The following is a 26,318-nucleotide window of genomic DNA, read 5'->3' as shown; positions in this document are numbered from 1 at the left end:
GTCTTCAACTCTTACAGCTAGGCTGAAGTTGCAATTCCAGAGAACCAGAAACCCCTCTCTGAAAATTTCTAGATCTGCCCCTGGACTAGTTACAGTTTTGAGATTATAAAAGTGCATTTGATTGACAGAAAAGGTGAGCCAACCAGCTACATCCTGTAACTTGATTCCATGGGCATTTTGAGAGAGACAATCATAGTGAACAAAGTGTCAGATATTATCAAACCAATGAACATGACACTCACAATAAACTTGAAGCTATTTAAAGCGACACATCTTATTGTCTCTTGAGCATAGAACGATGAGTAGTGTATCAGCTATTAAGAATTCGTTAAACACGAAATCTGTACAATGGCATATGTACATTCAACAAACAGATTTCTGCAACAGTTTCATAATACTTGTCCACCCTTCTTCTTCTTCTGCAGCAGTGCCCAGATACCAGGAATTTTTTTCCAGTGATAGTGCTTCATCCATTATGAAGCTTGCCGTTCTTTATAATAAATTTATCTGCTGGACACAGCCGTAGTGTAAAATAACATCAATGTAACTATTATACCAGTACTAGTGTTACCTAAGATATTGGTGTAATGCATACACTGTTGATATATATAAACACACTTTAGATCATCAGTCTAAAGGCTGTGTGGGAAGCCTGATATAACCTAGCTTGTTATAATAAATGAGCTTTCCTGTGTCTTGACTTTATAGGTAGGTAATATTTGGGTTTACTTTAACGTGTTTTGTTGCATAGGCATAGCAACATGGGCGGGGAAAGGAGGGCTGGAGCCCCCCTTGCGATTTAAATTCAAAAAAAATCGAAATACTCTAATAGAGCAGTCATAAGGCAGTCACAGTATTCAGAGAAGTAGTGTAGCAAACTATGAAGTTGTGAATAAGGATTATTATGTGCTTTATCAGTGATACAATCTATATTATTTAGTGGAGGACAGCCATTCTTAGGAGGTGTTGACCTTTTTTCAACACCCCCTATCTAAAAAAATCTTGGTATGCCTATGTTTTGTTGTAGAAATCCCCAAAGTTAGTGCATGCATAATAGTAAAGACAAATAATATATTAAGTTGAAGGTTACAAAACTCTGGGACCTTGTACACATATGTATATACCAAAACAATTGCAACCACCATCAGTTGATCAAGGCTGATTACTTCATATAGTTGTTGTAAAGTGAGCCATATAAAGAAGTTTAATAATTTAAACAGAATTAATTGGCAAATGGCTTGCCTGATAGCTGTGCCAGGTATTCAGAGCACTGGTTTGGTACTCACAACTGTGAAGAATAGTGCGCCCGTGTAGCCGATGAATCTGCCTTTGGGTGCCTAATTGTGAATATTGCTTGGTCACCACACTTGATTTGCTGACTCTTGTCCTCCACACTCATCCATCATGATCCATGATATTAAACCTTATTTTAATTTTTTTGGTACAGCAGAGGTTGTGCCTATAGTCAGGAGTCATAACTCCACTTCCAGACAGGCTGGGGGGTGTGATAATACAAGTGTCCCATATACTGGATTTTATAGGCTTTGAAATTAAAGTGGAAAATCTTGTAATAATAATACTTTAACATATTTTGTTGTAGAGCTCTCCAAAAGCATTTAGACTTAGTGTATGCATAATAGTAAAGAATGATATGACCGAGTTGAAAGGTGAAGGTTAGCACAAAAGTTCTGAGACCCTGTACACTTACCAAAACAACCACCATCAGTTGAGGGAGGTTGATTACTTCATATACTTGTGGTAAAGTGCGTCACATTAATTAATTTGAAGTATAAAATTATAATTCCTAATTAATGTCAGTTTTCTAAATAATGATAACCACTAGACAGACATATCTAAATCAGCTAACAGTATAGCAAAGTTGACTTGTGACTACCTTTGAGCCCAAGCATAATCTGTCTCCATCCACTGTAAAGAGGCTTGAAGACATGATTGCAGACAGCTCAGAATCACTCTCCGTATTTAATATGCTCAGTTTAACAGATCTTTTACCTATATAAATATCAAATAATATTGGTGTTTATATTCAGTTTTGCAAACCTAGTATTCCAGCAGCTCTGCTAACTCTATCTGCTACTCTCTGTAAATTGTCTCCATGATATATCAATATATCATGCACGTTGTTCTCTTCAGGATTAACCACTGCCACTTTTTGGAATGGCTTTAAAAGTAAAATCAGAATAAAATTGCAATATGGGTTTGTCAAAATCTTACCAGTGGTGAACTGCTTGTGAACACAGACATCGGTTTCCCAGGTAAGCATTCTTCATGCACTTTCTTATCAGTAGCTTTATCTAAATCCTCTATCCAAATTTCTTCAAGCTTGAGAATCAAGTCAATCACATCGTTCAGGAATGCCTGATAACATACCTCCAATGCTTTACTCATGTAAGTAACATGGTTTAGGAGTACGTTTTTCTCACTAAAGCGTAGAACATCTTCCAAAGCAGCAGAACCCTTATCTGGCAACAGATCCTATTAAGTATTGCTATTGCTAATGTGGTTACAAAACAATTTCAGAAACTAACTTTAATGTATTGAACAAAAGGCATGACTTTTTTAAAAACTTGTAATAGTATGGCCTCTTCCTTCATCACCACCATGATATCATTATTTGGTGGCAGAGTGTTAGTCTCAGCATCATATAATGGCTGCAACAATTTTAATACAATGCGCTGCCATTCTGGATAACTTTTTGCCACGTATATCACTCCGAATGATGGCTTTTGGTAATCATCCTTTGCCTTTAGTAAACAATTAACAATACTTTATAGATGTGCATTTATGCAACTTTGCAAACCTTTTCTTTAACGGTAATCATTTTCTTCAAGCGAACTCTAAATTCATGGGTGATTTTTACAAGGTATTGAATCTCTTCTATAGCTAATTCATTTACTACACCATCTCCTAAAGTACTAGGCCACTTTGCCTGTACTATACATCCATCCTTAATGGAATGATTCAAATAGGTATACAATGTAGTGATGTTAATTACATCTATATTATGTACCTCTCCAATCATCTGCCACACATGCTCACAAACATGTGGGCAAACTGGTGATAACAGTAGGACTTGCACCTATCAGATTTTTAATCAGTAGTAATAATATATTATCTATTATCACATCTATTCATCAGTATGCAATTATTATTATTATTTTGTCAATAAAAAATTATAATAATACATTAATATTACTTTGATGAATTTCTGAACTAGATCCCAATTCATTCCTGTGGTTACTGCTGTCAAGTCCCGGTATCTGTCACGTGCAGACTACAAACCAAACCAACAAATGTACAGTACATATAGCTATACAGTACATGGGACATTGACAGGTTCATTTAATTCTATTATTCTTGTCTATTGGTTATACTGTAATGTTATTGATGAGTACCTGTAAGTCAAAGAATCCTGTTTTGATAGCTGCACGGAAGTTCATGTTTGCATAATTACCATCTGTCTGCATTATAGCTTTGTTTATTTCACTTTCAAAAGCCTGGTCTAAGGATGTGTACTCAGATGGTGGATTATTTCGCATTTCTTTCTTAGTTGCAAGCATTTCCTACATGCAATAAGATATAAAAATAAAACATTTTATTAAATTTATATTACTACTGAGATTACAAAATCTTACAAGTTGATATTTAACTTTACTACCTTTGTCCACTCAATCTGTGAATACAACCGTAATAAACCAGCATCTGCCATTTTAAAAACAAAGTTAGCATCCTCCAGTGTATCACCAGCATCAGCCAAAGCAAGCCTTGTTCCTTGAGATTTGCATGTCATAATACACAAAATTATTATTATATCTTTGTATATTGCCTTACCATCAGCTGAAAAGCGCTCCACTGATTGACTAATTGTAAGAAAATTACCAGTGGACTTTGACATTTTCTCTGAATTTAGTAGCAAATGCCCATTGGATCTCACAGCTTTTGGCCAGCTGCACAAAAACATAATTATAAGGGTAACAACATTGCTATAATAATGTGTTATACCAACAACGATTCTCTTTAGTGCTATTCCCTCTTACTGGTTCTGGCCAGATTGCAACATGATTGTACATAAAGTATGTTAGATGATTTGGAACAAGATCTTTTCCAGAAACCCGCAAATCCAGTGGGTACCAATAGGTAAATTCTTTTCTCAATTCACTGAAATTATGTAGACTTTATCTGTTTACAACCTTTAAACTGGAGTGCTAACCACAATGCTTCCTTGGGTATTTCACAGTCAGGTGGAACCTGTTTACCCAGAAAAATATAATCCCAAACTTCTGTTGTAAGTTGCTCAGCCCTGTACATGTGTGTAAATAGCATAACAAGTACACTAAATTTATATGTTACTTAATGCCATGTCTTCCAAGTTGTGAGCCATCCAATGTACCTCCTTGTAAAAGGTGGCACACAGTATAGTATGCCATGTATATGGTTGAATCAGACAATGACTCAATGACATATTGTTGATCCCATGGAATTTTACTGCCTATGTAAAATCATTTTCACAATAGAATTATTACTATTTATATAGCAGTTACCAAGGCCATAAGATCTCGAGCATGCATGCTCATGTAACCAGTCTAGTATATATTCAAAGCTTCTTCTGGTTTCAATGCCATATCTGTCCATCAAACATCTCTTAAACTACGCAATATGTATCAATGACCTTACGTATTGAGATTTTTAAGGCATTCAGTAGCTTCTTTTCTCCAATTTTCTTCCCCATAATCTATATACCTGTTGAGTATACAAAAGAAAGGGATAAAGGACCAAATATGACACCTGTACATGTTCATGTAGATTGTTCTCAAACAGACCTGCCTCACAAAGTCATGTAACTTTATCATATTATTAGATATTGATGGTCTTATTAACTTGGATTCCAGTGCAAGATGTAAATATTTATTATTGCCTTGTGATCAATTAGTTCTAGTCCTCTTCAATATCTATCTTGGGTAATTTACCACTCAGATATTATGCAGAGTTTAAGGGAGTATATTATTTGATTGTCTAGCAATATTGTAAATATTTGCTTATTTCTTGTCAGGTTTTTCAAAGAGGAGTTTAGCTACTGAATTGCTAGATGGTGCCGACATACCAAAGAAGATATTTTTCTTACATAAGTGTGTTGCAATACCATCATTCATTTTTTCTTCACTACTTTTAATCATTAGATCCCTGTTAAGTTTTAAATCAATAATATTTTTAATTACAATAAGGATTTATATGGTTGTTCAAGCTGGGCTTTATGTTCTTTTGGATTATTAGATGTGTCTTCAAAACATGATTCAATGGCCTAACACTAGTAGAGTAAATATTACATATTAGAAAGTTTTACTAAAGCTCATACCTGCTTATATTGATAGTACACTACATAGATGTTAGCTATTGCTTTTTAGTAAATAATTTCCACACAAGCTTGAAATTTAAACATAGCTTATTTTAGAAAGTTTTAGTTTACCATTAATGTTTCATTTCTTATGGCTTTATGGCTACTTTATATTACTAGACAATAAAGTTATTTGCATTACAATTCTCTAGGAATGGATACAGAGTGCATGATGGCAAAGAATTACATTGTTAATGAAAATGTCACAAAACAATCATAACTTATTCTTTTTATATTGTAGTTATGACATTTGTATCTAAAACATAAAATTAATATAGCCCACACTTTATTATTATCTTTACCACTGATCGCACAACGCAACCACACATGTGTCACCAGAGCGTGATATCACTGTTTGCTCTGGTTCCTGGTATAATACAGCTTCATTTCTCTTAACCATAGCAGCCTGAATCTTCTTTTTGACTTGACTGACTTTTTCACCCTTGAAATCTCCAGTAAGCATTACCTACATACATGTCTATTGCAAAGAAGTAGAATTATTAATGCATTCTTACTCCATCATAAAAGGCTTTCTTGTATGACTTTTCTTTTGCCAAATGAAGCTTTTCTTTATCATTTTGACTGGTCACCTTAAACTCTTCACATGCTTTAACTGCACACAAACTTCCCATTTCAGGTACTTCTATTATAGGAACCTGTGCATTAGCAACAGCAGCATTTTATTTTGCACATAAACATAACTCTTACAGGTTTAAATGGAAGCACCATGTCATCAGTGATTGAAAACTTTTTCCTAAATGCCTATACAAATGTACAGTAGAAATTGGCAGAATTTACAGACAGATGAATTTACTTGCATATATAAGTTTAACTAGGTTATATAAATAATGCATACTTTTTTGTTTTGCAAGTCTCTCAAGGCAGCATAGTCATCTGGTGCATCAGATGGGACAGAAGTAACAATTCCTGTTCCCTTATTGTCTTTGATTGTAAGCATTGGTAAAGCATAAACAATGTCATAGGATGTTAACGGAGCCTTCAATGCTGTTCCCATGAGGTCCTAACATTACAAAAAATGCAACTGTAATGCAAATATATTAATTTCCTTCCAATTATCATTACCATATGTGCAGCAGATTTAATAATAAATTAGTATTCTATTCAATACACTAGACTGTATATTAATTTATTTGTACAGCTACATTACAGTACATACTCTGTGATTAGGATAGTATATCAGCTATAATTGTTATTAATAGGGCTGAAGCAAATATTTTAAATGCTAACGAAATGAATAATTTGAAATCAAATGAATATCCGAATATTCTAAATGTATGCATTGACTTCGCAAATACTTAAAATTATGTTTCCATAGGTTTCCATACAAAATGAAATTGCTATATTCGTACTTATCTGTTGGTATATGTACAACTCTCATAACTGTCATTACTTTGCAAGAAAATGTCAAAACTTTTCATAATCTATTGCTTTACCATTGTGAGTATATGTCTACAGAATATCGAATCTGCTCCAACAGCATTCGAATACTTGATTTAGAACAAATAAAAAACTATTTGAATGGTTTGTTTTAGCCCTAGTTATTAATGGTGTTTTTAAGGACAATCATTAAGGCTGAGTAAAAATCTGTACAATCTCAGTGGAACTACAAAGGTCAGTGCTCAAATTGTAAAATAACATGAAGGCATACTGATGTGTCAGTATGCCTTCATGTTATTTTACAATATGCCTTCATGTTATTTTGCCTCTGGGAAAGAACATTTTGAAGCTGTTGGGGGGGGGGGGGGGGGGGCATTGGTACAATAGCTAAACTTCAAGGGTTGTAATGTTAATCATCAGAGTTTCAAGCCATCAATTTGCAATATTAAGTGTATGGTGTTTGCCTCAGCATCTTACAAGCCCAAAGCAAAGATTATTTCCTTTTCCAAGAAAGTATACATGTCATAATAGGCGGTGGAGACGGGGGGCCATGGCCCCCCCACTTTTTTGGGACACTGTTTGCAAGAAAAGATCGAGATACTCTAATAGAACAGTCAGGATCTGGATAGAGTAGCCACAGCATTCAGAGAAGCAGTATAGCAAATTACTTAGCTACGTATGTGTAGTTATAAATAAGGAGATATGATTGGTGGAGAGAACCTACTGTCAGCAGGCTGTGACCTTTTTTTTTTTTTGTCTTCAACTTACAGCTGGCCTGGCCCCCTCACTCTTTGGCCTGCTCCACCGCCCCTGATACATGTACTTTACTTGACTGTTCTATTAAAATATATGTATGACTGTTCTATTAGAGTAAATGGAGTTGGGACCAGATCCTGTATTTTTACATAATTATGCTGTTGAGATAGTTCTCACTTTTTCACCTCTGATATTAACTGCAGAAAAATCTGTTTCATGAGTTTTGCATTATATTTTAAACCGCTGCAACTTAACGAGGTATACTAATTGCGGAAAAAATTAACAAGGTAGACTTCATGTACTCAAATACCCTAAATTTTCTAGTTCTGACATTGGTATATGTTGTTGTAACTTCCTTTGTTGGAGATATTTCTTTGCTAAAAATTAATACTGAGTTGATTTTATAACCTTAAAAGGCACTTTTATTCATTGGTAGGACAATGAAGCTTCACAATTTGCATCAGGCAGTGTAATGACTTAAAGCAAAATGCATTGTGTTAGTGGTATTGCATTGTAATGTGCGATGTACTGTTCTTGAAATCTTGATTTTCAGCTACAAAAAAAAATAAGCGTACACAAGTTGTGCTTCATGTTCCATTTTGTTGCATCTAATGCAACTTTTCAAACATATGTACTTATATAATATCTTTAACAGCACTTGTGCTATAAAGCCTTAATAAAAATAAATAAATAATAATAATAAGTAAATAAATATAAATAAATAACAAATATAATGAATACTACTCTTCTATGCTACTACGTTGCTTAGAATAAAAAAACCGAAACCTCTGGGAAAGAACATTTTGTGTGTAGATTTCAGATTCAGTTACCTTTCCAGTCATTGTAGCTACAATATCAATTTTTCCATTTGATGTTGTAATATCTTGATATGCCATGTTGAGGGCAGCTTGCTTTGTGCTCACAAATATCTCACCATTGTGTGCTTTGAATGCTATGTACTAACATATAAAATGACTAGAAATGCCTATAAATTCAATTTAATTATTAATTCACCTCAATATCTGGATGAACCCAGCAATTAGTCTGGCCATACATTGTTTCAGGCCGTAGAGTGGCAGCAACTAAAAAGACTTCTTGATTTATGACTGCCCTATATATGAATTACATATGTATTATGTACATAACCATCTTAGTGTAGCTACCATGTACGACAACATCATATAGCGGGAATTAATTGGAATTTTAACTTTTTATGGCAAAATGGTACAATAATGTCATGTAGCTGAAATTTTCATATAAAAGCTATGAGGTAGTACTGTGAGAGATTGTTACTTTGGATCATGTTAATTACAACATCTATGTTATTATATTTAATCTGAACCAAAACAGCCAAGCTGTAAAAAAAAAGAGTGTGAACCCCAAAAATGCCAAGGTGAAGTGAAATCCAAGGTGGTGGACAAGAAATGGCTGTGATGGTAGGTTAATGGCAAAATTTTTAATTACGACAATTCAGGTGAATTTGCGGTTCCTCCTCCACTAGGATTCAGCACCAAATTCACCTGAATTGTCGTAATCAAAAATTTTCCATTAACCTACCATCACAGCCATTTCTTGGGCACCACCTTGGATTTCACATCTTTTTTCACCTTGGCCTTTTTGGGAGTCGCACTCTTTTTTACAGCTTGGCTGTTTTGGTTTAGATATCACTTCTTTTTGTATTGCAAGCCACAAAGCTGGCCATAAACTGGCTTTAGTGCTTCCTTTTAACTTGTTTTTTTTCTTTATTGCAGGAATTGTGGAACAAAGGAAGTAATTGTGTGTATAGCTTTTGTCTGATTAAATATTTGTATATTTAACATTGAATGATCATCACATACTGTAGTTAGTTAATAAGGTGACTTCTTACATAACTGAACTGTAGCTGAAACTCTCATTGTTTGTAGCTGAACTCTTTTCAGGGTGATTTGTTTCTATATATAGCTGAACTCTCTACAGGATGATTTGTTTCTAGCTGAACACTCTACAGGGTGATTTGTTTGCAGCTGAACTCTCTACATGGTAGTTTCTTTGTAGCTGAACTCTCTACAAGGTGACTTGTTCTAGCTGAACTCTCTACAGGGTGGCTGAACTTTCTACAGGGTGATTTGTTTGCAACTGAACTCTCTACAAGATGATTAATTTTGTTTCTAGTTGATCTCTCTATAGTGTAACTTGATTGTAGCTGAACTCTCTACAGGGTGGTTTCTTTGTAGCTGAACTCTCTACACGGTGACTTCTTCTAGCTGATCTCTCTACAGGGTGACTTGTATCTAGCTGAACTCTCTACAGTGTGATTTGTTTGCAGCTGAACTCTTTATATGATAGTTTCTTTGTAGCTGAACTATCTACAAGGTGATCCTTCTAGCTGATCTCTCTACAGGATGACTTTTTCTAGCCGCTGATCTCTCTACAGGGTGAATTGTTTCAAGCTGAACTCTCTATAGGGTGATCTGTTCATAGCTGAACTTTCTACAGGGTGATTTGTTTGTAGCTGAACTCTCTACATGGTGGTTTCTTTGTAACTGAACTCTCTATAAGGTGATGTCTTCTAGCTGATCTCTCTTCTGGATGACTTGTTTCTAGCTGATCTCTCTATTGAGTTATAACTTGTTTGTATAGCTGAACTCTTTACAGGGTGGTTTTTTTGATTGGTTGCTGAACTCTCCAGCTACATGCTGACTTATTTGTACTACAGAATGACTTGTTTGTAGCTGAACTCTCTACAGAGTGACTTACTTGTAGCTGAACATTGTATAAAGTAACTTGTTTGTAGCTGATCTAGATGAACTCTCTACTGGGTAGCTTTTTTGTAGCTGAACTCTCTACACAGTAACTTGTTTGTAGCTTGTTTGTAGCTGAATTCTCTACAGAGTGACTTTTGTTGCAGCTGAACTCTCTACAGGATGACTTGTTTATAGCTGAACTCTCTTCAGTCTGACTTATAATGTTCTGAATCTCTACAGCGACATATTTGTAGCTGAACTCTACAGGGTGACGTGCTTGTAGCTGAATTGTCTATAAGATTAACTGTTTGTAGCTGAACTCCCTACAGAATAACTTGCAATGTAATATAATTCTATAATGGAGTAAGTTATGAAAATATCTGAATGCTCTATTAGGGTGACTGTTCTATTAGAGTATCTCGATCTCGCATATGCTACATGTAGTTGGGTTTGGAATCATAACTCAGTGGTTTGTATTGCAATTCTTCTATACTACTGCAAGAACTATTATTCCAGCTACACACCGATTTTCAGCTCATTGCTCTAAGCGGTTTGTCTGGTAGGCGTGAAAACTAATAGTTTTTTTTATCCATAAAAATCGATCGTGTAATTGTGACACAGGTTGGGTTTTGTGTCATATCTCGATGGCCTTTAACTGGATTCCTTTCAAACTACAAAAAGGCATTCCTACGATAGTCACTCCATATACATAGCAATTTTCAGCTCATTCCTTCAAGGTATTTATCCTGTGGGCGTGACAGACCTTCGACCTTATTTTACACAAATAATCAGTCATAACTTCATGACTGTTCATCGGATTGTTACCAAACATGGTACTGAGATGCGCCTTAATAAGTCCTTTAAGTGTGCCAAATTTCATCCTGATTCGAGCACGCATTCGTGTTTTATGGCAGATTTTGCGAAGTGTGCAAAAAGAAGTAGAAGAAGAAAAAAAAACGAAGAAAAAACCCCACACTTTGGCCGCTTGTATATCGGAAATAGCTTGAGCAATTTTCTTAAAATTTGGAATGTGGACTCCCCTACCTAGCCAGCACTTCTGTAGCAAATTTAGTTTCACTCGGATAAGGAAGAACGGAGCTACAAAGGTGTGAAAATCGCGTTTTCTTTCTTCTTGTTAATATACTCACGGTGTGGCGCGCCGGCTTCTTGGGCCGCATGACACACTACCGTGTGTCTTGATGCACACAGATATACAGTATATTTAATACACACAGATATACAGTATACACAGAATTCCAGTACAATTGCAACATCAAAGTTTAAAGATGAATGTTTAGGATATGACACAACAAACTAGCGGTACACTCTTCTGTAGAACACAAAGGTACAAGTTGATATGCAGCTGTTCTAGCCAGTCAGTAAACTTGGGATTTACAGCTCTTAGAGCTCCAATAACAACAGGAATAATTTCAGCTAAGTCATTATTGATTACTATGCAAGCCTCTAAGTGAGAATGTGGCATTACATTTACTGGCAATGGGGTTCAAAAAGTTGACAGTATAGCCCATGCCAAAGTGGGCTCTTGTGTAGCTCGCCACTGCTAGCCCAAATTCACTTTCAACTTTTGAATAAGCCACACCTAACCCATTGTACTAAGAAGAATTTTGTGCCACACTTTATTTTGCTGCTAGCAAAAGGCAAGCAATTAATAGTTAAGGAGTTCATTTGCTAGTAGATACACTAAAACCTTCCCAAATGTACATATCTATTTCACATTATTATGCTGCTGAAAATCTGCAACAAAGTGTATTTATTAATTAATTCGAAGACATGCTTGCTGTAGAGATTGTAAGTTTGATATTTCACCAACCTCATGTTCCCATTACAAAAATTGCAAAACTTAATCAGTCATAACATAATTCACGGATTTCATTTAAGATCACCTGGTCTTGTGGTGACTGATATACATGTAGTGGTATACACAAGGTTTACTGAACTTGGTGAGGTACTAGGCTAGTTGGGAGTGAAACTAATCCTGAATTAAGCAACTCCAATATTATGTTTCCGATCCTAGCTTTACATTATTGAATTGTTTTATTATTCTACCCACTGCCTTCTGAAATGCTGTTGTGTGGTAATTTAGTGACAAGGCAGAAAACACATGATCTATATAGTTAAGTAAAATTTAATTAGGATTATCATCTATTCTATTTAGATACATTGATCTATTTTGTGATAGGATTTTTTTTTTGCAAATAATAGCTAACATGATAACTATCTTAACATGAATTACATAATAGCATGATGGGAATTTTGTTCAACTAGTTGCATATATACTAGTAAATTCAACTGTAAAAGTACATTAGTACTCTACATATAGACTAAAGAAATTAGTATGTTGCAGCTTACAAGCACCAACATCTACCTAAAAGATTTTTCTTAATGATAGCTACAGCTAAGTATCATTGCCTATATAATGACTCTCCAGGTCTCATGTGTATCATTTAGAATTTTCAAAAGAACAGTATTTACTAGCCCGCAACATCTTTTGCATCCAAATCTCACAAAACCTGAATATTCACACATTTAGAACTTCTGGTTGTGAAGAATAGGGTTCCAAGGCAAAGTTACCATGGAAATATGCCTGCTATGCATTAATGTTTACTTCAACTTATCAGGATATGGTTTCATCAGTCTCATTTTAATTAAGGTGTACTCCTGTGGTCCAATTCCCTGAAATACAATAGAGATTATTGGTAATATTTAATTAGCTAGCTTACCTCTCCGCTTTGTCTATCATGGTCCATGCATGGTTGATCATTTTCTATGCTATAGATTGTGTGCCTATATGTATGAATGCAAATATGAGCAATTTATTGTGAAGTAGAAGTCACAGGTATATACCTTTTACCAAACTTTATTTTATTTCCATTACGGAGCTTTTCAAAGTGCCATTTAATAAAAGAATCAAAGAATGGGTTGGCATCAGTAGTTATAAATGAACGCCTCCAGTCAACCTGAACACAGGGAATCACATACCAACATTATTGTAAAAGCTAGTGTTAAGAGAAAACAGTTATTATTATTATAAGGCCCCTATTTGGTGATTATTAGTTTCTCATCCAGCCTTTCTAATTATTATGATGCGGGCGGGAGGGTATTACCATTATGCCATTATTTTCACTGATGTACAGACCTTGTCCAAATTGTCTTTCTTTCTTACTACAAACATTACCTTCACCAGCTGATTCTACTTTTCGTGATCGCCAACTGTTTTTCGACAGTCAACTGAAAGCGAAGTCGATAGAACACGATTGCAACTGGCACTGCAGCAATTTGCTAAGGAAAACAACAGTTCTCCTGGCGATATATAGCGAATTGTAGCATTCATCAACAAAAAAATTATAAGAGTTTGGCATCACGTGTTCTTCTGAGCATGCACAGAGTAAATAATGGCTTATCATGCGGTAGCTTAAGAAGGATGCGGGCGGTGGATGAGAAACTAATAATCACCGAATAAGGGCCTAATCAAAATACCACTATGATTTTCATAAGACCGAATCTGCAATAAAGGATCTCATAGCCTTTCCAAATTTCAAGTTTGGCTAATCATAACTCTTCATGTTTTCAACCTATATTACCTTTGAAGTACATCCAGTAATAGTGGTATATATGTAGGGGTGAAATGTGACCAATATTCAGGTTGGTACCTTATTCACAAGTAAAGTTATGAGTTACCAGGTATGCATGCAACTGGAAAAGCTATCAGATCCCTTTTGCAGATTCAATTTTACAAACTGTTGTCAATTTTTTTTTAGGTAGAAATCGGAGATTATTTGAGTATTAGTACTACCGTATTTCTTTTCGTTTAAAACTATTTTCGTATGCAAAAACTTGTACGAAAAGTTTTTACACGAAAATTTTTATGTAAGATCAAACTACTCTAATAGAACAGTCACTCACGTAAATCATATAAAAATACTTTTACACGAAAATTTTTATCACGAAGATTTTTTACACTGAAATTTAGCGAATTGCTAATGTGTTTTATCAAACATATTAGTTTACTACTTTAAAATCAGTACCTAGTATTGCTTACATGATAACCCAACAAGCTATTATAAATTCAGAGTTGTAATTTCCTATATAATTTATTGTAATATTCCTTTATTCAGATGTGAAACTGGTATGCAAACACTCTAGGTATTGGCCAAAGTGCTCTCTAAATAATTATCCATCTAAGGTGTAACTCCCAAATACCAAAAACAGTTTGAGCAATTGCACAGCACAAAATAATCTACATGGAATGCATGCATTCTTCATAGGTTAATTACCTTTACTCCCAATGACATAAGATCTGTCATGGCGACTGGTGGAAAATACTTCAGCCAATGGATTGGATCAGCAAACCTTCAGGGTGAATGTTACTTAACTTGTACTATATATTACATAATATAGCTAATCATGAACACTTGTACACTATAAAAGGCTCATAAAAATGACATTGAAAAAAAAACATTGAAAACTACATGCTTTTTAATTTCCTCATCATCTATGCTGAGCATTTTCATAATTTCCCATTGGTAGTATGCATTTTCTTTCTTAGCAGCTGCTTTGCTCTTTAGCTAGAAAAAATTAACATTAAATTTGTTAAAAAGTATTATTCATTGGGTGAATTTGCATTACTCTGTGCATGTGTTGTGTATTAGAGCATAATGTATGTGAATGTATTTATAAACATTATGTATGGTATCTGTGCATACAGTATTGTGTGTACATTATAGTACAAATTACGTTTGTTGGCTGAGAAGCTTCATTGTGTTGTTCTTCAGGGAACTTTGGAGGATAGCCATAATCATCCATTTCTTTTTTCAATTTGTCAGCACAAGCCTGCATGTGCATGCATTTAATAAACAGTTATATATAATGATCGGTTTTGATCTTAGCTAGCTACTTAGCTATGTTAATGTCAGTAACACAAAATATCGATATTCTCTAATCAACTACTGTACCTAATTATTGACATGTGCTAGGCTAAGTATAACTTGAATAACACCACTGTGGCAGACAAGTTAGTCACTTTCTTCTGGTAGAAAACAATAAAAATGTCATAAAATCATGTGATTTTCTGCTAGACCGGTTCATAGGGTTCTTTATACGGTATGCCATGATATTCACTCCCAACATTGTTCAAGTAGTCTATCATTAACTCAAAGTATCGATGGTATATTGATATTATTATTGGTCAGTTTCCTGAGGCAACACGATCTGTGTGGCCATTTTGACAACAAAGTTCTACCTGTAGAGCACAGGACAAGCAGAGCAACAACTGGGTCATTAACGATCAGTAGGTCTACTAGGTAAAGTACTTGCATGCCTGGTTAAAATTGAAGCTTGTTATCCATCTTGCTGATCCATCTATATGCTGAAATTTGTACAGATTCTAATAGTTGTAAAAAATTAGAATTTACAACTATTAGAAATCTGTACAAATTTCAGCATATAGATGAGTCAACTGAACTTTTGTTCAGTTGACTGAACCGCTGAACTTGCAAATCTGAACTTTTGTTGTTCTTTTTTACTCGTTGTAAAAAAGGAATAACTTTGGGTGATGTTAGACACTTATACCCCTGATATAATTATTGGTTGTGAAACTTGGCTCACCCCAGCAGTCCTTTATAATGAAGCATCCCCAAGAATTTTACACTGTATTGAAAGGATCGTAAAAATGGATACTTATACTTAATTAATTTTACTTAATTTTTACCTAACTATGCTTAATTACCTATAACTATTATATACTATACTTAGTATATTGCATGTATACTCTTTAGAGTCCTGCAATGATGAAAATGATGCAATTTTTGCAAGACATAGCCATATTTTTAAGCGTTTATAAGCTACTTATCCTTGCTGTTGGAGACTTTTTCAGTGATTCATCAACCATTGTGGTATTTGTTTGCCCATGAGCACATAGAGCAACCCAACGCGTGAAATAGGCACACACTTGATCAAAATTCAAAATTATACCAATGAAATCGCTTTCATTTCTGAAATACAGTAGAACTTTGCAGTACGCTCCTTTTGTAAATATGCGACCAGATCTGCAAGAACCCCACAAATTAGCAGAAAAATGGATATGTACAGTGATTTGCACAATTCCTTCAGTTGACTCAGCTAGTTCTCCTCTTATTGCTGATTCTATTGAAACCACCCCTGCAGTGGTCTACTACAAACTAATAAATTTGCAAAATAACTAATTCCCTGGGCCAGATGGTTGGCCTATATCCAAAATTTAATCTGTAAGTGAGTTTATTTTAGTGCCAATATCCATTTTTAACAAGTCGTACAGTAAGAAATAAATTGAACATGAATTGTGTAAGAAGTGATCGTATGAGGCTCACATATGTGAAGTTGAACAGAGTTGCTTTACTTTTCTCACCCAAATGCAGTTGGATTGGCTAATGAAATAGTTTTTTACAAGCGCCTTGTCTCCCTGCTATCTGATAAGTGGGACTAAAATTTGCAGCTATAATGTGATGGGTATGATGCTGCTTGTCTTTTCACTCCTAAGATCAGTAATTAGAATGTAGATCATCTAAGGGTAGATTTGGTCACTCTTTAGAAACAGCACCAGTCAATCTTATCCAGATACAGACCAGACTGCCATCACTTAATGACTTATGCAGTATTATTTTTTGTACATTTAATTCATTTGTTTTAATACTGGCAGTATTATTATGTTCTTACTGTCCTCCAATAAATAAATAAATAATAAATAAATCAAATCACATTGGAAAAATCCTGGATATGCCCCTGATTCCCATACTGTCTGTGGAGTATTGTGGCTAAAACTGCTTAACTGTAGCTAGTGGGATGAATTTCACATTTGGCCAAAAACTTATTGGCGACTAAATCATACTTAGTCACTGGTTTTTTTTTTTAATATAGCGCTGAATAACCTTCATTTACAATGCTGACAAACATCCACCCTTCACTGTTTTATTTAAACAGTCTGTAACAACTTACTGCTAAAGTCAAGTTAAAAAATTCAAATGTAAAGTGTGTCTATTATTTTTGCATGACTTCCAATATTTCTTGTAGATTGTTGCGGTAATCACATGCTGTAAGGTCAGATATCATACGTGTATTCGGAATATTCTGAAACCTATATATGGTCATTGGTTTATCAACTGGTTATTCTAGAGTATAGAGCATTCATTCAAATACATTGTACATAGCTCCTTAAGACAACATTCTCTAATAGAACAGTCACTATGTAGTGAAATACTCTAATAGAGCATTCACGAATTAAAATGTTCCAAGAAAATTTATTGAAAAAACTTCATAGCATAAAAGCTGAAGGTCTACAAGACACGATGATTGTAAGAAATGTTGCTAACCTAGGAGCATAATTCAAGCATAACGTGAACACTGAAGACCATAATAGGTGAAAATTTGGGAAATTGTTGAAAATAATTTAAACAAAATTTTGAGCATAATTGACTCAAGCCTATATAGCTAGATCCACAATGGCATAGGCATAGTATAGCAATAAACTGCACAAACAGCACTGTAGATTTCCAAATAGTTAGCTAGATACTCACATCCAGGGGCGGAGGAAGTAGTTGATATGAGGGGGGGGGGCTGGGCTGACCCAGACTTATGGAAGTGAGGTACTACATTGTCTCTGGTTTGGTAAGGTGAGACCAAAAAAAGAAGAAAGAAAAAAAAAGGTCACAACCAGCTGACAATAGCTGCCCACTTCACCAGCTATGCATTTATAGCTGATAAACTACATAAAAATCCTTACATAGCTCACTACACACTGCTCCAATACTGTGACTGCTTTATTAGAGTGACTGCTCTATCAAGACACACGGTAGTGTGTCGTTCGGCCCAAGAAGCCGGCGCGTAACACCCGTGAGTATATTGACAGGAAGAAAGAAAACGAAATTTTCGCACCTCCGTAGCTCTGTGCTTCCTTGATGAAACAAGACGATTTTTGCTGTGGACATGCCCTCCAACTGCAGCACTCCACATTCCAAATTTGAGCGAAATCGCTTCACGCGTTCCAGAGATATGCGACTTCAAAAATTGGCTCAGTTTCTTCGTTTTTTTCTTCTTATTTTCTTTTTCTTGTCGCACACTTACAAAAACTGCTATAAAACGCGAACGCCACATCCGATTGCCTTGACATTTGGCACACAGAAGGGGGGTATAAAGGCGCATCTCGGTACCAACTTTGGCTGGGATACGATAAACAGGCAATAAGTTATGAGCGATTATTCACGAAAAATAACACCAATATGTTGTCACGCCTACAGGGTAAACCGCGTATGGGAAGAAGCTGAAAATCGGTGGGTGAATAGGTTAACTATTGAACCTCAAACCTTTTGTGGTTTGAAAGAAATCGAGCTAAAAAACAGGAAGATACAATGGAAAAACCAAACAGTGTGTAACAATTACGCAATCGTGATTAGCTAATAAAAAACAACTGCTTGCCACGCCTACCAGATAAACCGCTTGGGGTAATGCTTTGAAAATCGTTGTACAGATGGAGTAATCATCTTAGCAGTGGCGGATCCAGGATGGGGCATTTGGGGCAAATGCCCCCCCCCCTTCAAGAAATTGCATACAAGATCGAGATACTCTAATAGAGCAGTCAATTACTCTAATAAAGCAGTCACAATGTTCATGAGGCAGTGTAGCTTACCTATGAAGCTACAAATAGAATTTTATTTTACATAACAGACGTGATATAGTTGATAAGGATAACTAGCTATTATTGTTGTGACCTTTTTTTTTTTTTTTTTTTTTTTTGGTCTTCAACTGGTTTTCAGCAAGTTTTTTTTGGTCTTCAACTGTTTTTCAGAAAGGTGCCCCCCCTCTTTCGAAACTCTGGATCCGCCCCTGCTTAGAAAGGCTCATCAATGGTGTAGAAGAATCAGACTTAAAGCCACGGAGTTATAACACGAAATCCAACTTGGTGCAGCAAGTGCGAGATCGAGATACTCTAATAGAGCAGTCATCCTAATACAGCAGTCACCCTGAAGAGAATTCAAGAGATCAGCTAGAAACAAGAAACCTGTATAGAGATCAGCTACACAAAAGTCACCCTGTAGAGAGATCAGCTAGAAGAAGTTACCTTGTAGGGAGTTCATGCAACTATGGAAAGAGATAGTTCAGCTAGAAGAAATCACCTTGTAGAGTTCAGCTACAAAGAAACCACCATGTAGAGAGTTCAGCTACAAACAAATCGCCCTGTGGAGAGATCAATAGAAGAAGTTACCTTGCAAAGAGTTCAGCTACAAAGAAACCATCATGTAGAGAGTTCAGCTACAAACAAATCTCCCTGTAGAGAGATTAGCTAGAAGAAGTTACCTTGTAGAGAGTTCAGCTACAAAGAAACAATCATGTAGAGAGTTCAGCTACAAAACAAATCTCCCTGTAGAGAGATCAGCTAGAAGAAGTTTCCTTGTAGAGAGTTCAGCTTCAAACAAATTACCCTGTAGAAAGATCAACTAGAAGAGGTCACCTTGTAAAGACATCAGCTAGAAGAAGTTACCTTGTAGAGAGTTCAGCTACAAAGAAACCATTCTTTAAAGAGCTCAGCTGCAAACAAATCACTTGTACAGAATTCAGCTACAAACAAATCACCCTGTAGAAAGATCAGCTAGAAAAAGTTACTTTGTAGAGAGTTCGGTTACAAAGAAACCACCATGTAGAGAATTCAGCTACAAACTAGTGACCCTGTAAAGACATCAGCTAGAAGAAGTTACCTTGTAGAGAGTTCAGCTACAAAGAAACCATTATTTAAAGAGCTCAGCTGCAAACAAATCACCTATACAGAATTCAGCTACAAACAAATCACCATGTAGAGAGATCAGCTAGAAGAAGTTATCTTGTAGATAGTTCAGCTACAAACAAATCACCCTGTAGAGAGATCAGCTAGAAGAAGTTACCTTGTAGAGAGTTCAGCTACAAACAAATCACCCTGTAGAAAGATCAGCTAGAAGAAGTCACCTTGTAGTAAGTTCAGTTACAAAGAAACCACCATGTAGAGAGTTCAGCTACAAACTAGTTACCTTGTAGAGACATCAGCTAGAAAAGTTACCTTGTAAAAAGTTCAGCTACAAAGAAACCATTCTGTAAAGAGCTCAGCTGCAAACAAATCACCTGTACAGAATTCAACTACAAACAAATCACCCTGAAGAGAGGTCAGCTAGAAGAAGTTACCTTGTAGATAGTTCAGCTACAAAGAAACCACCATGTAGAGAGTTCAGCTACAAAGAAATCACCCTGTATAAAATTCTGCCAAAAACAAATTGTCCTTTAGAAAGATCAGTTAGAAGAAGTTACCTTGTAGAGTGTTCATTTACAAAGAAACCACCATGGAGATTTCTGTAATCAATATCTAATCCAAAACAGCCAAGCTGTAAAAAAAGTGTGCGGCCCTCAGAAAGGCTATGGTGAAAAAAGATGTGAAATCCAAGGTGGCGGCCAAGAAATGGCTGTGATGGTAGGTTAATGGTAAAAATTTTAATAATGACAATTCGGCACAAAAATTCACCTGAATTGTCGTTATTAAAATTTTTACCATTAACCTACCATCACAGCCATTTCTTGGCCGCCACCTTGGATTTCACATCTTTTTTCACCATAGCCTTTCTGAGGGCCGCACACTTTTTTTACAGCTTGGCTGTTTTGGATTAGATTTCATTTCTTTTTGTATTTGTATACCCCAAAGCCGGCCTATGGCCAGCTTTGGGACTTTTTTAACCTATGTTTTTTTTCTTTACTACAGGAAGACGAAAAGATGAAGTATATGTACTTTAAATATTTTATCAGTAAATGTACAAATTATATATATAATACATATGTGATCGGATTTGCGAAAAGGGGTCTTCCACACACATCCAATTTGCCAAATTTGGCAATTGATAACTTCAGATTGGAAAGAGCTATTGCCTTGAAATTTGGGCAGTGGTGATTTCTTTGCAGCTGAACTCTCTACATGATAGTTTCTTTGTAGCTGAACTCTCTACAAGGTAATTTCTTCTAGCTGATCTCTCTACAGGGAGATTTTTTGTAACTGAACTATCTACAAGGTAACTTCTTCTAGCAGATCTCTCTACAGGGTGATTTGTTTGTAGCTGAATTCTTTACAGGTGATTTGTTTGCAGCTGAGCTCTTTACAGAATGGTTTCTTTGTAGCTAAACTCTCTACAAAGTAACTTCTTCTAACTGATCTTTCTACAGGGTGATTTGTTTGTAGCTGAACTATCTACAAAGTAACTTCTTCTAGCTGATCTCTCTACAAGGAGATTTGTTTGTAGCTGAACTCTCTACAGGTGATTTGTTGTAGCTGAATTCTGTACAGGTGATTTGTTTGTAGCTGAATTCTGTACAGGTGGTTTCTTTGTAGCTGAACTCTCTAAAAGGTAACTTCTTCTAACTGATCATTCTACAGGGCAATTTGTTTCTGGCAGAATTTTCTACAGGGTGATTTCTTTGCAGCTGAACTCTCTACATGATGGTTTCTTTGTAGCTGAACTCTCTACAAGGTAACTTCTTCTAGCTGATCTCTCTACAGGGTGGTTTCTTTGTAGCTGAACTATCTACAAGGTAACTTCTTCTAGCTGATCTCTCTACAGGATGATTTGTTCGTAGCTGAATTCTGTACAGGTGATTTGTTTGCAGCTGAGCTCTTTACAGAATGGTTTCTTTGTAGCTGAACTCTCTACAAGGTAACTTTTCTAGCTGATGTCTCTACAAGGTAGCTAGTTTGTAGCTGAACTCTCTACATGGTGGTTTCTTTGTAACTGAACTTTCTACAAGGTGACTTCTTCTAGCTGATCTTTCAATAGAGTGATTTGTTTGTAGCTTCACTCTCTACAAGGTAACTTCTTCTAGCTGATCTCTCTACAGGGAGATTTGTTTGTAACTGAACTTTCTAAATGATGGTTTCTTTGTAGCTGAACTCTCTACAAGTTAACTTCTTCTAACTGATCTTTCTACTGGGCAATTTGTTTCTGGCAGAATTTTCTACAGGGTGATTTCTTTGCAGCTGAACTCTCTACATGGTGTTTTCTTTGTAGCTGAACTCTCTACAAGGTAATTTCTTCTAGCTGATCTCTCTACAGGGATATTTGTTTGTAGCTGAACTATCTACAAGGTAACTTCTTCTAGCTGATCTCTCTACAGGGTGATTTGTTCGTAGCTGAATTCTGTACAGGTGATTTGTTTGCAGCTGAGCTCTTTACAAAGTGGTTTCTTTGTAGCTGAACTCTCTACAAGGTAACTTCTTCTAACTGATCTTTCTACAGGGCAATTTGTTCGTGGCAGAATTTTATACAGTGTGATTTCTTTGCAGCTGAACTCTCTACATGGTGGTTTCTTTGTTGCTGAACTCTCTACAAGGTAACTTCTTCTAGCTGATTTCTCTACAGGGTGATTTGTTTGTAGCTGAACGATCTACAAGGTAACTTCTTCTAGCTGATCTCTCTACAGGGAGATTTGTTTGTAGCTGAACTCTCTACAGGTGATTTGTTTGAAGCTGAACTCTCTAAATGATGGTTTCTTTGTAGCTGAACTCTCTACAAGTTAACTTCTTCTAGCTGATCTCTCTACATGGTGATTTGTTTGTAGCTGAGCTCTTTAAATAATGGTTTCTTTGTAGCTGAACTCTCTCAAGGTAGCTGGTGTCTTTACAGGGTCACTAGTTTGTAGCTGAATTCTCTACATGGTGGTTTCTTTGTAACTGAACTCTCTACAAGGTAACTTTTTCTAGCTCATCTTTCTACAGGGTGATTTATTTGTAGCTGAATTCTGTACAGGTGGTTTATTTGCAGCTGAGCTCTTTAAAGAATGGTTTCTTTGTAGCTGAACTCTCTACAAGGTAACTTCTTCTAGCTGATGTCCTACAATGTCACTAGTTTGTAGCTGAGCTCTCTACATGGTGGTTTTTTTGTAACTGAACTCTCTCTACAAGGTGACCACTTCTAGCTGATCTATCTACAGGGTGATTTGTTTGAAGCTGAACTCTCTACAAGGTAACTTCTTCTAGCTGATCTCTCTACAGGTAGATTTGTTTGTAGCTGAACTCTCTACATGATGGTTTTTTTGTAGTTGAACTCTCTCAAGGTAACTTCTTCTAGCTGATGTCTTTACAGGGTCACTAGTTTGTAACTGAATTCTCTACATGATGGTTTCTTTGTAACTGAACTCTCTACAAGGTAACTTTTTCTAGCTAATCTTTCTACAGGGTGATTTATTTGTAGCTGAATTCTGTACAGGTGGTTTGTTTGCAGCTGAGCTCTTTAAAGAATGGTTTCTTTGTAGCTGAGCTCTCTACATGGTGGTTTTTTTGTAACTGAACTCTCTACAAGGTGACCTCTTCTAGCTGATCTTTCTACAGGGTGATTTGTTTGAAGCTGAACTCTCTACAAGGTAACTTCTTCTAGCTGATCTCTCTACAGGGAGATTTGTTTGTAGCTGAACTCTCTGCAAGGTAACTTCTTCTATTGATCTCTCCACAGGGCGATTTGTTTGTAGCTGAACTCTCTACATGGTGGTTTCTTTGTAGCTGAACTCTACAAGGTGATTTTTTCTAGCTGAACTATCTCTTTCCATAGTTGCATGAACTCCCTACAAGGTAACTTCTTCTAGTTGATCTCTCTACAGGGTGACTTGTGTGTAACTGATCTCTATACAGGTTTCTTATTTCTAGCTGATCTCTTGAATTCTCTTCAGGGTGACTGCTCTATTAGGATGACTGCTCTATTAGAGTATCTCGATCTCGCACTTGCTGCATCAAGTTGGATTTCGTGTTATAACCCCGTGGCTTTAAGTCTGATTCTTCTACACCATTGATGAGCCTTTCTAAGATGATTACTCCATCTGTACAACGATTTTCAAAGCATTGCCCCAAGCGGTTTATCTGGTAGGCGTGGCAAGCAGTCGTTTTTTTTATTAGCTGATCTCGATTGCGTAATTGTTACACACTGTTGGTTTTTTCGTTGTATCTTCCTGGTTTTTAGTTCGATTTCTTTCAAACCACAAAAGGTTTGAGGTTCAATAGTTAACCTATTCACCCATCGATTTTCAGCTTCTTCCCATACGCGGTTTACCTTGTAGGCGTGACAACATATTGGTGTTATTTTCCTTTAAAAATCGCTCATAACTCTTTGCCTGTTTATCGTATTCCAGCCAAATTTGGTACCGAGATGCGCCTTTATATCCCCCTTCTGTGTGCCAAATTTCAAGGCAAGCGAATATGGCGTTCGCGTTTTTTTAGCAGATTTTGTAAGTGTGCGACAAGAAAAAGAAGAAGAAGAAAAAACGAAGAAACTGAGCCAATTTTTGAAGTCGCATATCTCGGGAACGCGCGAAGCGATTTCGCTGAAATTTGGAATGTAGAGTGCTGCAGTTGGAGGGCATGTCCACAGCAAAAATCGTCTTGTTTCATCAAGGAAGCACAGAGCTACGGAGGTGCGAAAATTGCGTTTTCTTTCTTCCAGTCAATATACTCACGGGTGTTACGCGCCGGCTTCTTGGGCCGCACGACACACTACCGTGTGTCTTGATATGTATTATATATATAATTTGTACATTTACTGATAAAATATTTAAAGTACATCTACTTCATCTTTTCTTCTTCCTGTGGTAAAAAGAAAAGATAGGTTTAAAAAGTCCCAAAGCTGGCCATAGGCCGGCTTTGGGGTATACAAATACAAAAAGAAATGAAATCTAATCCAAAACAGCCAAGTTGTAAAAAAGTGTGCGGCCCTCAAAAAGGCTATGGTGAAAAAAGATGTGAAATCCAAGGTGGCGGCCAAGAAATGGCTGTGATGGTAGGTTAAGGCCACAAAAAATTAATTATGTGTTTCTGGTTCCCTTCCTGGTCATTTTTTGCTGAATGAATTGTGCGAACACCATACAATAATTTATAATATTAAATCTGTTGAAAGGTTTTCATGTCTTGTAAACACGCTTTTCTTACAAAGATGCACTAACTTTATACATTTTCCCTATAATTGTACTGCTATGTACGTCAGAAGTAGTATACCACAACACAAAGTTGCAAAAAAAAAGAAAGAAAGAAAAGAAAGAAAGAAAAAATCCTGGTCGCCTGGTCAATTTTGGGGAATTGGTGGGACCAGAAACATCTAATTAACTTTGCATGGCCTAATGGTAAAAATTTTAATAATGACAATTCAGGTGAATTTTGTGCCAATACCAAGCGGCACAAAAATTCACCTGAATTGTCGTTATTAAATTTTTTACCATTAACCTACCATCACAGCCATTTCTTGGCCGCCACCTTGGATTTCACATCTTTTTTCACCATAGCCTTTTTGAGGGCCGCACACTTTTATTACAGCTTGGCTGTTTTGGATTAGATTAAAGTAGACTATTTCGATCTTTATCGCGGTTTTCAGCCCCACTCCAAGAAGGATAATTTCGGCGTGATATCATTCTGAGGAGTGGCTAAGCCCCCTACCCCCCCCCCCTTTCCGCCGCCTATGCTTACATCATGCCTGTTAAACTTTGTAAAATGGTGCTGTATTGGCACATTTTATGTATGAATGTTACAGCTGCAGACTGGGATGTGCTGAATTACATCTGTTAACTTTAAGAGGATTATCCTTAATCCAGCTTAGAGACTCCCTCTCTAGTTCTGCCCCTGATATTATTATTATTATTATTAGCGCTTTACAGTGACCAGCACATATTGCTGTGCAATACCATAGTATATCTACATAGTTATATGCTTACTTTTATTGGCATTCCAGTACAATGAAATCCAAAAGGAAATAGGCACCTTTTGCCTTTCAATTGTTCATATCCAACTGCAAACTGTAAAACAAAGAACTTGAATTTTTCATAGGGCATAAAGCATACATAAGTACCTCAGCCTGCAGATTTAGAACACAGTATGATGAGAAAATTTTGGGTAATCATATGATATGTAAGTCAAAAAAGTGAAAGTATCCATACAGTCATATAGAACGCATACCTTTGAAAGTGTAAATCCATGCCCTAGATGTAGTTTACCATTCATGTAT

The 26,318-nt window shown here is 36.1% G+C and overlaps 1 protein-coding gene across 1 annotated transcript; it reads right to left on the bottom strand.

Moving 5' to 3' along the window:
• Positions 1–1,759: 1,759 nt before the first annotated feature.
• LOC136247410 (leucine--tRNA ligase, cytoplasmic-like) lies at positions 1,760–26,105 on the bottom strand. The gene is made up of 29 exons (XM_066039086.1): positions 26,029–26,105; positions 15,043–15,138; positions 14,782–14,873; positions 14,583–14,658; positions 13,153–13,265; positions 13,029–13,092; positions 12,914–12,981; positions 8,579–8,675; positions 8,395–8,523; positions 6,267–6,431; positions 6,119–6,172; positions 5,926–6,066; positions 5,713–5,876; positions 4,693–4,758; positions 4,560–4,642; positions 4,369–4,507; positions 4,229–4,318; positions 4,021–4,176; positions 3,850–3,965; positions 3,677–3,789; positions 3,414–3,581; positions 3,215–3,292; positions 3,029–3,097; positions 2,819–2,965; positions 2,547–2,762; positions 2,389–2,493; positions 2,233–2,340; positions 2,059–2,179; positions 1,760–2,010 (listed from the first exon to the last, which is right to left on the bottom strand). The coding sequence occupies exons 1-29, from the start codon at positions 26,038–26,040 to the stop codon at positions 1,859–1,861; spliced, it is 3,198 nt and encodes a 1,065-aa protein (XP_065895158.1). The 5' UTR covers positions 26,041–26,105; the 3' UTR covers positions 1,760–1,858.
• Positions 26,106–26,318: the final 213 nt, after the last annotated feature.

Source organism: Dysidea avara, chromosome 2, assembly GCF_963678975.1.
Source record: "Dysidea avara chromosome 2, odDysAvar1.4, whole genome shotgun sequence".
Taxonomy (NCBI): Eukaryota; Metazoa; Porifera; class Demospongiae; order Dictyoceratida; family Dysideidae; genus Dysidea; species Dysidea avara.
The sequence above is the reverse complement of the archived record's forward strand: the minus strand, read 5'-3'. Positions and strand labels throughout refer to the sequence as shown.

What these genes read in the sequence shown, in the direction of transcription:
- LOC136247410 (XM_066039086.1), bottom strand. An exon ending in CCATATCCTGATAAGTTGAA is followed by an intron (nt 8,676 to 12,913) that starts GTAAACATTAAT and finishes ATTCATATATAG; the next exon opens with GGCAGTCATAAATCAAGAAG. An exon ending in ACTAAAGAGAATCGTTGTTG is followed by an intron (nt 3,966 to 4,020) that starts GTATAACACATT and finishes GTTTTTGTGCAG; the next exon opens with CTGGCCAAAAGCTGTGAGAT.